At 43.1% G+C, this 14931-nt stretch overlaps 1 protein-coding gene across 1 annotated transcript in view; it reads left to right on the top strand.

Annotated features, from left to right (window-relative positions):
* LOC147198051 (neuropilin-2-like) overlaps nucleotides 1-14931 on the top strand; it is a 91640-nt gene that overhangs the window by 67595 nt on the left and 9114 nt on the right. Inside the window, exons 12-16 of the mRNA XM_086123416.1 lie at nucleotides 776-850; nucleotides 1770-1934; nucleotides 5508-5776; nucleotides 6060-6156; nucleotides 7628-7660. Coding sequence (XP_085979542.1) covers nucleotides 776-850; nucleotides 1770-1934; nucleotides 5508-5776; nucleotides 6060-6156; nucleotides 7628-7660 — 639 coding nt within the window. The remainder of the gene's footprint in view (nucleotides 1-775; nucleotides 851-1769; nucleotides 1935-5507; nucleotides 5777-6059; nucleotides 6157-7627; nucleotides 7661-14931) is intronic.

The following is a 14931-nucleotide window of genomic DNA, read 5'->3' as shown; positions in this document are numbered from 1 at the left end:
ATCAAGTGAGTTGTGGAAACTCTCAGTACAGTAAATGTCCAAGCCACTGTGACATATCCTGGCTGGTGTGTGCAGGTGCCACCAGACCACAGCAGACAGCATGTCAGACGCTGTGGCTGGAAGAACATATGAATGATACATACAGATGACATTCAGCATTCCTCAGGGAGATGAGAAAGAAGTCGTTTAGACTTCACTTTCTGTGTGTGTGTTGAGGGGGAAGGGAGAGGCTGAATGTTTGTCCCCAAAAAGAAGCTTTTGAGGTACTGCTGGAAGCTTTAAAAAAATTGGTGAGTGAAAGACAAAAGATAAGAGTCAGTACTTTCTTGAAAATAACTTGGTGACAGGAACCAGATAAACATATGTCGACACTCGGCGCATGTGTGTATGCGACCGTGTAAGGAGCGCAGGTTAAACATTGGGCCGGTGTTTAGAGAAGCGACTTTGGAAAAGTGGTTATCACGGCCAGTTTACTGACAAAGCCCACAGCTGATGTGTTGGTGTTTGCACCACTCTTTGATTTATCGTGGGCCCGCTGACACCAAGGTCGCCGTGAGTGCGCCATCTATCATATGCGTGTGTGTGTCTGTGTGTGTGGCAAGTGCGGAATATACTTCAAATGAATTGAAGATTAAACATTATTCCATCAAATAAACTTGTGGTGGTGGTTCTCAATGCTCAACAGTATTAAGCATATGTAAGGCGGTTGTGTAATCCGTACTATTTACACTTTACAACTTATTTTTGTTTTGTTTTGGGGTTTTTTTGTTTGCAGAAACAACCACCATGCCTGACACAGCGACCCCTACGCTGCCCAGGGTGGAACAGTCCACTGCAGCACTGAGGCCTGGTAAACACACACACACACACACACACACACACACACACACACACACACACAGCCGCAATCTCCATCCATGCAACCAGCCCATACGAGGCTGCACTTAAGGTCAATCTGCTGATGTCATCGTGCACCGCTGGGTTTCTGCGCTTTGAAGTCTGCTGGAATCAAAAGTCCCAGATGAAGCTCTGTGTGAATGAAAATAGGATCTCGCGGCCACCAGACCTCACATCCTCTCACGCGCGCACGCAGGCTTCACATGAATATGACAAGAGAGTGGCTTCTCTCTGGCAAGTCATCTTACTGGAAAATGCTATTTTATTGCCCTTAAAAGTGCATGCATTTGACTTCATGTACTGGAATACATTCGATTCCATTTCCGACAGTGTCCTCGTTTTAGTGAAATATTCATGCTTGTCGCAACTAATTGAATTGTGTCCATGAGCGCTGAACATCTATGAAAGTAGTTTAAAAGGGGGATGTCTCTTTTAAGCCTTTATAGGGACCTCTTGTAATGTTATGAAACATGTCAACTTTTGTGCAAGATTTTTGAACTTCTACGTTATACGGATGCAGTATATTGTCATATTTCTCTGGTTGTATTCCCTCCGTGCATTTTCGCTGACACTGTCACTATATTCAAATGCGTTTGGTAATCGTGCCTTATTATCAAGTTTTTTTTTCCTCTGCTGAGAATGATGGTCCGATGCTGGCACAGGCAATGACAATTTGAGACATAATCTCAAGTTACCAAATACGGTTTCCTGCCAGCTACCGCACACAATTTACCCAAGCCAGATGTCAGGACACAGAGAAAAAAAAGAGGGAAGTCGGCGGTCATTGAAATTGGTCTAACATGACGTAAAAGATTTTTTTTTCTTTTTGTGAAAATCAAACTTGACCGCAAGTGCGTGTTTTTGTGTCGTAGCCACCACTCCGTCGCTGTGGGCCGTATGTGACTTTGAACAGAGCCTGTGTGGCTGGTCTGCGGATCCCCAATCAGCTGTCAGCTGGTCCTTGCACATCGCCGGGAGCAGCGCTGCCGGTCATAGCCCACATGAAACCAGGCTGGATCTGACACTGGGATCAGAGAGTGAGTACTTACATGTGTGCTAGATGCTTTTTCAGAATTTGCGACGGATATTTCCATGTATGAACGGGGTGACCCCAGGATACGTGGCTGGCTCATCCAGATTTCAATCTATTCCTCTCTGCCTCCAATCCTTGTAGTGTTAAAACATTTCGACAAACACTGACATATTCACGTTTAAATGGGCTACGTTGTTTTTTTTTCTTTTTGAAACTGTTATTGTATGTTCAAAGAAGAATACTTTTGTCAAAACACCCCAAACACCCCATGGCTCAATCATTTTAGAACCACTTTATGCACCCGATTGATTGTTGAGCTAAACTGAGCCAGGTTTGAGGGGAGTGGCCCTATCTCATGCAAGTGAGCGTCCCTTTAAAAGAGGACAATGCAAAGAAAGATAAAAGCATATAATTAGCAACCAGGCCCACATTTCACACAATGTAAATTTGTAAACTGAGGTGGGGCAAGGGGGAGGTTAACAGGGGTGGTGACCACGGCCATCCACCTGGGGGTGGGCATCTACATCACAAAAAAACATAAGAGTGTAAATTTAAAAAAAATATATGTTTACATACAAAATGAACCTTTATGTCTGAAAATGTCAACAAAATCCTCCATACAAGCTCTCCAGGCAGTTTGGTTTTGGTTTCAACAGTCTTTTAACCCTTTCATGAACCAATAATGATAACCTGCAACCTGATAGCATGATAAGATGTCCACTGTCGTAACCGTTGTCCCTGAAAGGGTTAAATCTACTTGTAAACGAGCTGTTTTTATAAGCTACAATCTCAAACAAATTCCAAAAGACCAATGGAACTTTGCCTCTTTAGTCAACTCGCTCTTCTCTGTTGCCCACCAGGTCTTCGATATAAACAGTGCCTGCCAGCAGAATACCGGAGCCATTTTTTCTTTTGAAAGAGGGACAAGAAAAAAAAAATTGGCCTGATCCAAAACTCAATTGATTTGATCAATTTATCACCCAGCTCCAACTTTTCGTGACACTTTTGATTTGTAAATGATGTGCCTTAGCTCAGCAGAGGTTGAGAAACTCTGATGTACTCCGCCATGTATTCACTTGAGTCACTGATTTTGTGGATACCGTCATCCAGTTCATTCATCGTCTCCTCGTCCATCAGTGTTATCACATCTTCTCGCAGCCTTTTCCTGTTTCTGTCACTTGTGCTCTTCACGTGTGTTCATCTTTATTAAGACGGCCCGAGGTATCCTTTGCTTTTTTGCACACACGCGCACACACACACACACACGCATACACGCACGGGGCCCACAGCGGTCAGATAAATCAGATGATGGCTCTGACAGAAGTGCAGCCTTAGCTCTCCAGCTCTCCCTGAGGCTACTTGCAGACACAAACACACATATTTAACCACTCAAGGTGGGTCGGCCCACATATTGAAGACTCAAGAGCCCCCCGCCCACGCGCAGACATGACCTTGCCATATACCGAGGCTTTTGGTTATCAGAGCCAAACACTTTCAGGTTGACTGCACAGCTCCTACGTGAAAAGACAAGGCTGCACGCGTGCATGTGTGTGTGTGCGTGTGTGTGTTTTCAAGGCTTTCTGACGATGCGAGCTTATGAGAAAGCATATTTGGCAGTAAGAGATAGAGGGAGAGCGAGTTTCCTGTTAGACAGCAACATGACATTAAGTCGTGTTCTACAGCCACATGAGCCCAGCACCCTGTCTGCAAGCCGTCTCCCTATGCAGATCAAAACCCCGCACTTGTCACTGAAAGCTCTTTTGAGCAGCTTTAAAAGCAAAAAAGCCCGACCTGAACAGAACGCAGCCCGAGAAAGGGATCCTTTTGATCTTAGATAGGCCGTGACTGAATGTTATACCCTGGTGAGTTTTTCATAGAAAGAACCTCTCCACGGTCGACATGCCTGTAATTGAAAAGCAAAAGAAAGGAGTTTATAAAGGCAGCTAAAAAGCCACTCGCAGCCACTGACTAGGATATCAATTTGAAACACCTAATACATTTGCTTTGAATTGCTTTAGGTCAAATAGGTGTCAGCTCGCTCTGGGAGTCTTATCTTGCCTTTTCAGAACCGAACACTATTTTGCCCTGTAATTGTGTCACTATGTATTAATTATGGCAAAGTTCACACGAGTGGCTGCGAGTCTGATGATTCGTGTCTGTCGACTGGTGGATGTGACCTTGACGTGAATTTGAAACCAAAAAAAAAAATGTAGTGCCTACAAAATGTGTGAAATAATAGAGTGCTCGAGTAGAATATAATTGAAGGTGATGCAGGCCGTCGTCCTCGCTTATTTTAATAATTTGAAGGAAAGTACAAAGTGTTCCCCGCAAAAAAATTATCATGGAAAATAAGAACGTCTCAGTAACTAAATGTCCTGGGGGGAACCCCCCCCCCCCCCCCCCGACATTTTTGAATCGAACTACGCTGAACTAAATGAACTTCTCAGATGCGCCTATAATAGAGTGGATTGAAAAAGTCGACAAGCCCCTCTTTGGTATGTCAATTGAACAGTCACATTCCCGGTCTCAATTGCTTATTTTGCCTTTCCTTTCAAAACGATTTCAATCTATTCCGTTGAATTGTACAGGTCACAGGACTGGTGGAAAAGGTTTTGAAATGATTTCTCTTGGGGTACATTTTTAATCTCACAAAAGCATGGCATTTAAACATCGAATGTGTCGACTTTTTATATTCACTGCATAGCACGACGGTCGAATCTCGAGAGGATCCCCCATGCACAAGTGCAGCACCCACGAATCATCCCAAATACAAACCGCCACACTTATCATTTCGCTCACACACAACAAATCTCTCGAAATGAGCTGCACATCGAAAAAATGAACACGCATACTCACGTGAGCACTAATACACTGCCTCCGAGCGTCTCCGCCTAGTTTGCCCGTGGAGAGTTGTTAATTAATTCTCTTCCTTTGTATCTTGGCCAAGATCAAAAGAAAAGAGACGAGGAAACAGCAACTTTTTTTTCTTCCCTCCCTCCTAAATGTACTTAATGAGCAACTGTAATTTAGGTCTCCTTTTTAATGCCTCCAAGTAGAGAAACAGAGTTAACTCAGCCCAAATACATTATTCATTAGATGTGATATGTTGTTGCTACCAAAGCGGATGGATGGATGGATGGAGGGGGAGAGAGAGAGAGAGAGAAAGAGAGAGGTGGATAAAGGTATTGCACTGTAAATGTGTCTGCATTCATTATAAGAGCTGTGTATGTATGTGTGTGCGCGGGTGTGTTTCCTGTGAGTGCATGCGCATTTGTGTGGCTGCGGCCATTAGCGGCCATGATGAAATGGTGGTTTCATTTGCGGCTTTGCCACATACCGCAGAAGGATGGTGGTAATGTCCTCAGCTCCGAGTAACCACTTCCAGCTGTGATACAAAGTCAGTCGGGCACTGCGCCCCCCCCCCCCCTTGTGAAATGAATTGCTTTGACCGATTCTTTAATGACCTGCAGTGGGCCAGAAACATACCAAAAAAAGTATATACAGTATATGTACCATTTATCTGAATGGTTGTACCAATAGTAATTCTAAGACCCGTTTCTTTGTTTCTTTCTGACAGATTTCTCAGGAAACTACCTCCACCTGGACGCTGGGGCCCACACCCAGCGCAAGCGCGCGAGGCTCCTGAGCCCAGAGGTGGCCCCCGAGCAAGGCCCGCTTTGCCTGCTCTTTCACTATCAGCTGCAAGGTGAGGCGCTCGGGAGCCTGAGGGTCCTTTTGAGGGACGACGACCAAGAGGAGACGCTGCTGTGGTCTTTGAAAGGAGATCAGGGGACTCAGTGGAGGGAGGGCCGCACCATTCTGCCCCAAAGCCCCAAGGAATATCAGGTAGATACTTGAAATTAAGCCAAGGCACCCATTTTGCATGAGAAAAATCTCACGGTCAGCCACCAAACCTAAATAAAAACAAAAAAAGGTCACAAATAGTATGCTTGGTGAAATAATGACAATCTGGTCTCCTAACCAAGCATTTATTATCATTGTGAAAGGCAGAAGGTGTGACGCAGCTTATGTACAGGATCTCATTAGAACTTGACATTCAGGTAGGATAGCGCTGTAATCCAATTGATCTCATGCATGCGCTCCTGTACCTATTTCGTCTGTGGCGCAGGTGGTGTTTGAAGGTTTTTTTGAGCATCCAACCAGAGGCCACATCCGAATAGATAACATCCACCTGAGCAACACTATCAACCTGGAGCAGTGTACACGTAAGTCCGGAAACCTATTGGACATCTTTTTCATCGCAAGCCCAAAGATCGTCTCTCACCAGAGAGTGAATGCAAGCAAGTCGCAATGAGAAAATCACGTTAGCGTTTGCGTTTACAGACATTAAGAAGGCAAAATAATCATGAAACTAGGCCAGAAAGTGCCGTTGGGCACGATTCTGATTTATCTTTTATTACACATCTCTCTCCTTTAGTTTTCTCCAGCATCATTCCACCCTGTAATTTTTCCGATTCCCCATCTTTCTTCTCCTGGTCTCTCATGTTCCCTTTCCGTTCCGTCTGGGTCATCAGCAAGCCTTCAAACAACAAATGAAAAGTGCCTGCGAGCAACATTTTGAGCGAGAGACTGTGTGTGCGTGACAGTCTGACAAACACGCACAAAGTTAACACTAGTTTTGCTTGTTTGTTTGAAACAGAGAGAGACCTGCAAGGGTTGACTTTCCATATTTTCTCCTATTGTCCGCTCGCCTTCAGGTTGTAATGCGGTGCTCCTCGATGGCCCTTCACATTTGAGATAAAGCTATAAACTTGAGCCTCCGTTTAAATATTTGACATCTACCGCCCCTTTCAAAATCGTCCATTTTCCCAGCCTTTCACCGCCATGATTTCCAGCATCGACAAAGGAAACAATGAGCGCATTCAAAAACGTTTCTTCCCTATTCTGGAAAGGACTATTTTGAAAATGAGGCATTAAAAGGAATTTGTTCATTCATCCTCCAAACCGCAGCTCATAAAATAAAAAAAGGCACATATGGCTCTACGGTGCATTTTTCCTCACTTACTTCTATATTCAGATTCATATAATTTCAGGGCGATTGACTGCACTTGAAGATAAGACGCAGCCACTAAATTGAAAAAAAGAGTTGCACATACCCAAGCCACACTTGTGGCTTGGGTATGTGCAACTCTTTTTTTTTTTTTAATATGCGTAACATATTGTGAATACTTTTAGATGTTTTTTTTTTTGGGGGGGGGGGGCTTTTAATGACTAATTTCTCGAGACTGTCACGCTCACGTGTATAGACCCTCCCTTCTATGCCAATGCACAATTTCACGATAATCGGAGATGATCTGCACATATCTGGGAATTCCTTCCTTTTTTGGCTTTTGCAAAGTTTTGTGAGACCAAGCCCTCCAAGAATTGGGACACGCCTTCACTCTTGTGATCATTCACAACCGAGAGCGAAGGGGTAGAATTGGGATTGGTCCTAAATGTAATCGCGGCATTAAGCTTCTGAGCCCATAAACAATCCATAAATTTGTTTAAGACGCAAGGGAAAAAGTAGCAACATGTCATCTGGGAATAACGGGACTGATAACGTACTTGACTTTTGACTCCTCCCATCATTTATTTGGCAAAAATATGAAGTGCCATACTCTTACCAGCATTTTGAATTCAGTGTAATAAATTGTCATTTAGTACTTGTTTACGGTTTCTTTTTCTCCCCCACAGAGACTTTCCACCCCATGACTCCTGACATAACAAGTAAGATTCTTTTTGCTCTCCTATGCCAAATGTTTGCTGCCTGCTTGTTGCTAAACTCAGACCAAAGCCCTGCACTGTATTACCTCATTGTGGACATTTGATATCATATAAAGAAATACAAACATTTCATTCACAAAGAAGCAACTGGGAAAAAAAATCTGTTCCGATGACTCAATTCCAGAACGGCAAAGTTAATTCTAAACATGTACATCTAATTTGAAACTCCAGACGCGTTCCAGCACGCGTCTCAGTGACAAAGCTTCCAAAATTTATTTTCAACGTTTGCCAGACTGCAGAGTCTTCGGTTCGGTCCTATATGAATGGTTTTCATCCCTCAGCCGTGTGTGTGATGACTGTGAAAGGAATACTGTATCAGTGGTGTTTTTCAAATGGAACGATGGAACATCGTCCGCGGAAAAACAATCATACTCTCTTTCTGCTATCTGATATATAGATATATTTTTGGAATTGCCCTTTCAGCCGCAGATTAAATAATAGAAACAGTCATCATAAAGCGTCACACTGCACAGCATTTTTTTTCCCAGCGAGCAGGTGCACCAATATTAAATTATTATTCCTGGATATAGCATAGCCTAATGACAAATATTAGCACAGAGCAGTCGCAATCTTTGAATAGTAAGCAAGGGTTCGATGATGCCTTCAACTTCGATGGAGAAGTAATTATATCAGCCATTGTCTGGGTGTCCAGTCCCGCGGCGCGGTCCGCCTCCCAAGCAAAATCAGCTGGGAGAAGTTCGAACTCACCCTTGATCCTATCACGGGCAAGCGCTATTAAGGTGGATGATGTCACTGGCTTACATCACAATGTTTCACAATTGCGTGCAATTTTCCACTGACTTTTTCTACTCGAGTGGCTACGCCGAGCCTGAATTGTTGTGGATATTGTAGAAATGTGTTCTTCATCACACACAAAAAAAATATTGATGTCAGCAAATATAGTACACACGTCATCAACTTGGCATGACAGAAAAAAAAAATCGACTTTTGGCCTTGCTGAGGAACGTCAGGATTTGTTTTCCACATGCCAACGTCTAAACTCGGCAGGAGTGTCTTGAAAAGAAACAAACAAAACAACGATAGTGTTTTTATGCGCCGGCTTTTGTGAGAAAAGATGAGACACATTGTTTGACTGCTGTCACCACGGGTGTGAGTGTGGGGGGTGGGCTGGGTGGTTGTTCCATTCCTATAAATAGTCGAAACAAAGGAGGAAGTAGAAAACAAGTGACTGTTCCCTCAGATGGCCCATTCGGGCTCATTAACTCTTAATCACGTTTTAGACTTGAAACAGGGAATGTGCGCTCCAAAGTCTGAAGCTTTTGCATGAGAAATCAATATATTCTTTGGGTTGCAAATATTGACGTTGGAATTGGTGTCAACATGTGATGAATACGCAAAGTCGAAATCATGACAAATTCAATCGGAGATTTAAAGAACAAATGTATACTGGGTGTGTGTGATTGATTGATAACTTTATTCCTGTGTTTTATTTGAAGGACTCATTATTCTCGGTATTTCAAAATGTCCTTGATGAACTTGACAATTACTGTGCCAGTTTTTCATTATATCTTGATTGCCTGAGCGCCGACTACGTTCATGTTGACTCGCACCCGCAAGTTTTAGCTCATTGTCGAAACATCCGTTCAGTCGCCGGATGCAAACTCAATGAATCAATCCATCAAACTTTACGTTGACAGTAATCCCTCATTTATCGCGGTTAATGGAGACCAAAACCAACCCCGATAAACGAAAATCCGCGATGTAGCGACCCCCCCCCATATAGGTAGATGTACATAATATTTATAAGGCCAAATTTAATGGTATACATGCATGTAGAAGTAAATTTTGAAGTAATTAACATGCCTTAATGCTGTATACTAATAGATTTAAACATGTATAAGTTAGGTTAGTTTATGAATAACAAAATACAGTAAACATATACATGTAGTATATGTTGCTCTATGTGACTCGCTGTTGTTTTGCTGACTTTCGCTCCTTCTCACGGACCTTTTGCGGACTTAAAAATAAATAAATAATTTTTTAAAATGAATATGTTTGAAAAAATCCGAAGCCGCGATAAACGAACCGCGAAATAGCGAGGGATCACTGTATAGCACTTTTCGTTTGTAAAAAAGAAATGCAACTGAAAGTGCTGTGCAATTAAAACTTCAAAATGACAATGTGAAACCATACACAGATCTATATCCCCGCAAGCATGCCCCTGCGCGCACACCCAAAATGGAGCTCGTCTTCGTCTGCCTCACACCTTTTCTCCCTCATCCTCTGCTCTTATTTCCACCATGTGTCCTCTTATAGCTCCAAATTCGAAATGCTTTCCTTCATCTGCCCAAAACCGAAAGTCACAGAGCTGAACGCATGGCATGAACATTTGCACGACAATGTGCAGCAATTGCTTTGGCTGTTTGCGTCATCCAAAACCATCTGATGACAAGAAGCGAAAATGAATCATGGGTGTGCACACACCTTGCTTATGGGATGCGGACAAGTTCTTTGCATTTGCATTTGTTTGCGTAGGACCACCCCAGAGAATACGTGACATTATTAGACACGCAATAATCTTCATCACTGTAATGTTCACATTTCTGCTCTCTACTGCAATTACTGACTATTCCCGAGTCAAGCACTTTCCGGTAGTCTAAAAAATAAAATACGTTTAAAAAAAAAATCTAGATTTTTTTTTTTCAGTCCAGCTCAGTCATTGTGCGAAAGACTTTACGTGTTAAAACATCTTGTGTTTGAGTAAGCCAATAATCCTGATGTATATTTTTCTCTTGCACTTGTTTAAATAACGCTAAAAAAAATAAATCTAACCAATGTAAAATCTGTCGCAATGAAACATGTTTGCAGCTCCACCTACAGCAGGATACACAATATTTCTAATCTGGAATAAAATACAGGCCTATGTAGCCCAAACCCGTTGGACGTAATTTAGGATAGTCAACATAGTTTTCAGTATGTAAAAAGCAGGCTGCACACATACAGGTTTTGATTTAACCGATTTTTTTTTAACACCATTTTTTACCCCCCTCGTGTGCGTTACTGCTTTTATATCGTGTCGATCATTAGATCTCAACTGTTGTCATCCTGGGACTCACAGTTTCCTAGTATTGCAAATTGTTGTGACCCACGTTATTAGAAGCTAAGAACATTTAAAAAATATATATTATTGGTAAATATAGCCTCTGAAAATACATGTGCAGTATATTCATCCATTCGTCATTCGAAACGCTTTATATTTTTTAAAGACCTTTTAAAATGAGTTTGGTCGTTTGACGTACCGTCAAAAGCATATTGCTAGCCTTGATGTCCCTCACTCGGAAGCTCAGTAGCACTTTATTTGTTTAGTCAACTAGTTGCTAGAGCTCGGAAAATACAAAGAATAAAAAGTCGTAGAAGAAGAAGAAAGAACAGAAGAAGCTAGGCTACCTGTATCTGGTTATTTCCAGTTAGCCTATCTACATTGCTGTTGCAAACTCGTCTCCTTGTCATTTTAATGTGCTGAATGATTTTCACCCAACACAAGTATTTAGTTAGCGTTCGGTTTCACGTCACAATCACGGAGTTGGTGGCTCATCCGGACTAGGTGTTGACCAGCAGATGTGGGCATTCCGTCAGTACTGATGGAAGTTCTGTTCATCAGTCATTGATGGATGCCCACTTTGCTGCCGAATGACGGGAAAATATTTGACGGACTAAGCACCAACTTATGTTACTAACCGTAGGTAAATAACTGGCCACGCGATTATAAGAGTCTCCTTGATGTCATGATATGACGGAGACGTCCTCTATAGATGCCATTGTCACAAATGTACCCTCTGCGTATCAGCATTAGTACTATGACCACAAATGCTTTATGCGTTAGGTTTAAATATCAACACGGGTACGCTTCACAACATTGCAGATGCGCTGCCGCTCATATTACCTTTGATTGGTTGCCATGTCAACAGAAATCTAGAATCTTTGTTTGAGTCTCACATTTTATGTCTGTGTGTTTATTTGCCTCAGCTATAAAACTATTGTATAGTTCTGGTTTTCTGTTCAATCTTGGTGGAATTAATTATTTCAACCATATTTTTTTAAACGTTTACTTCCGGTTTGGCTCACTCATGCCGGATGTAGAGAGAGCGAGAGAGGTCGCTGGAGTGAGGTTAATCTCACGTGAGGGACTTTTATTATCTTCGATGACTGAGCAGCAAGGCGCACCCAGTACATTACATTTTGATTATTTATTGAATGAGTTGAATGTAAATAACCCCACTATGGAATCTCTTTTAGTTTTCACAATACAAGGCGTGATTCTTCACCACTGCTTGTGCTGCAAATGCATGTGACGTGGTACGTTCTCGAACCCCAAGTGGCTGTTGCCGTCGCAAGGCCACAGAAAAAGAAGAAGCAGAGGAAGAAGATTTGGCGGTCCTAAAATAGTGGTGGTGAATTGGAATTGAGGGATGATGAAGCAAAGTTGAAATAACGATGACAGAGTGACCAACTGACGATGACCGTTTTGGTTTGGCTTGGAATAATGACAGTCTGACGATGGTGGATGGATGCCCAGGGTATGGCCAATGACAGACCAGCAGAATTTACTGATGCACCCTCCTCTGTTGAACACAAACATAAGGACTTGCGATTGTAAATATTGACCAAGTTTAACGATTGTTGGCATCAACACTTTTCCAAGTTGCTTGCAGGAGAAGGTGGGGGGCGGGGTTACACGGCATTTATGATATTTTTACAGACATCTCATAATCCGGCTTTTGTCGCACCAAATTCAGCCTGCTAGTTGCTTGTGTTTGTACCCTGCCTGCTTTCGACAGGCTAACACATCACAGCAAACATCACAATCAATCTTGGTTGTTTAAGAAGGCAAGACAAAATAAACACGTCGAGTAAAAATGCTCACCCTTTAGTAGACAAGAACCAGAACAAGCGCTTCTATCATACTAATAAGAGATACAATTGAATCCAAACTTGCATGAAAAGGAGACATGCCACCTATAACCTGATGGCGGCGTTCACGTCAAGGTGAGATCCATACACAAATGAACAGACAGTTATTTGCCTCATGGGACTAGCGTCTCCCCCAAGCCCCCAACTACAGCCAACTAGCTTTGTCGCACAGCAAAATGACAATACATGCTTCTTATCCTCACATTCAAACAAAATGTTGTAATTCATGCAATCCATTCTTGAAATGAAAAGACGGATATTTTCATAGCATAACAAAAGGTGTGCTTCCTGAGCTCTTGTTTGACACCTAAGAAGGGTTTCGCTAATGGTTAATGAAGCTTTTAACTCACCGCAGTGTCGTCTGCATGCCTGCCTTCCACCATCACTGAGCCAACCAGTAATGTGTCCTCCTGCCCCCCAGGGGGTGCCATGTCTGGGATGGAGCCCACTGTAGACACGGTGGCGGTGCAGAGCTTTGCCGCCCACTGGTACTACCTGTTAGCGGGAGGAGGCGCCCTCCTGCTGCTGGTTACTGTAATTGCGCCGGTGGTGTTGTGCTGCTGTCGGCACCGCTGGGAGTCCACCAAGACCGGCGGTAGCCCCCATCAGTCGGTGATGTACCACAACAGTCAACCTCTAAACCATCCGAACCGCTTCTACAACCAAAACTCCAGCTGTAATCTCAGCCATAACGCCAAGCAAAACTCGCCTCAACCACAAAGCGGGCCAGGCCTCGAGACCACCTTGGTCCTCGGACCGGACAAAGAGGACCGCCGTGATTCTTCCCAGTGTTGAAATCTGGACCGCCTGACAATCTTGCACTATTTCCAAAGGGCACGAGGACTTCCCGAGTCGCCATTTCCATAAACATGTTGCCCTAACGGACTGATCAGGATGCATCTTCATTTCCACTTCCTGCTTGGGAGGATCCGTCGCGCCGACGAGAAAACAACAGCACTGTGACAATTGTCGGACTTGAGATTACTTTTAATGCCCACTTGTGACATCCAGTGAGAAGATCTTTTGACCATCCTGGCCTGAGCTGCCGTACATCAAGCTGAAATGGAGCACACCACGGGACACATTTTGTTCTCACACACAGCACTGTTTTTCTTTTTTTTTTTCCCCCTTCAGTGGAATTCAGAGCAGGATACATCTGTCTGCTCCACTCTGATCTGTAGCATGAACCCTGCCTGACACCTCATAACCTGTCCGGGTTTCATGTACTACGTGGAAATACATTTTTTTTCTCCCCCTGGGGATAAGAAGAAGCTGGTGATTGTCTACCAGTGTTTGACACACACACACACACACACACACACACACACACACACACACACACACACACACACACACACACACACACACAAGAAAGGGATGAAGCTAAGACAAATAATCAGAGCAGACTTTTCAGCAGCGAATGATTATAATGTCAAGTATGTTGTTGAAGAGGTCTGTCACTGTCAAGTCTACGTGGGTTTTTTTGGGGTGGGGGGTGTCAGACCTCAATGTGTTCTATCAAGTGTATTTATTTTTATTTTTTTTTCGAGGAGCATATTGGCCCATATAGTTGCCATTTTCCTCACTTTGTTGGGTGATTGTGCCTTTTCCGCAACTGACTTTCTTCAAGCCTCCAATTGGCTAAAACAGTTTCGCCACGTGTTGCTTTGGTTTGACAGTTTCTAAATAAGCTGTCTTAAGGACACACTTATTGGTTTTAGTACACTGGTGTTGAGTACAATGACGTGTGTGTGTGTGTGTGTGTGTGTGTGTGCGCGCGCGCGCTTGGGGGCATGCAATTGTGGACATGGCTGGAGAGAAACACACTTGGCCACAAAATATATGCACGATGACGACATTACAGCACACGAAAAAACAGAGCCTAGATATGATTGAAAAAAAATCGATACCTACAGACCTATTGATGTCAAAAAAAGTTGTGCCTCAGTGTTCATCCTTTAGCCGACTTAACGCCTGTGTCTGCATCTTCGTATGACGGTTGAATGAAATGAACCACAAAAAGACAATTTTTTTTCACGTCGTATAATTTTACAGTGTTGTTGGTGTTCGCTTGTTTGATGCGTTGGTAAAGGGCAAAACGTTTTTTGCTTTTTATGAATGAGATGAGAGACCAAGCCGACACGGTGACCTTGGTACTCACAAAGCCGTTAAGCCCTTATCTTATAACTTTGTTGATGCCTCTATTTAATTTTTTTTGTACAGATTCGATTAGATTAACTCCTGCACTTTTTTTGAACCTCGCAACTATTATTGAACATCCT

Source organism: Hippocampus guttulatus, chromosome 11 (genome assembly GCF_054856545.1).
Source record: "Hippocampus guttulatus isolate MCC_2025c chromosome 11, RoL_Hgut_1.0, whole genome shotgun sequence".
NCBI lineage: Eukaryota > Metazoa > Chordata > Actinopteri > Syngnathiformes > Syngnathidae > Hippocampus > Hippocampus guttulatus.
The sequence above is the reverse complement of the archived record's forward strand: the minus strand, read 5'-3'. Positions and strand labels throughout refer to the sequence as shown.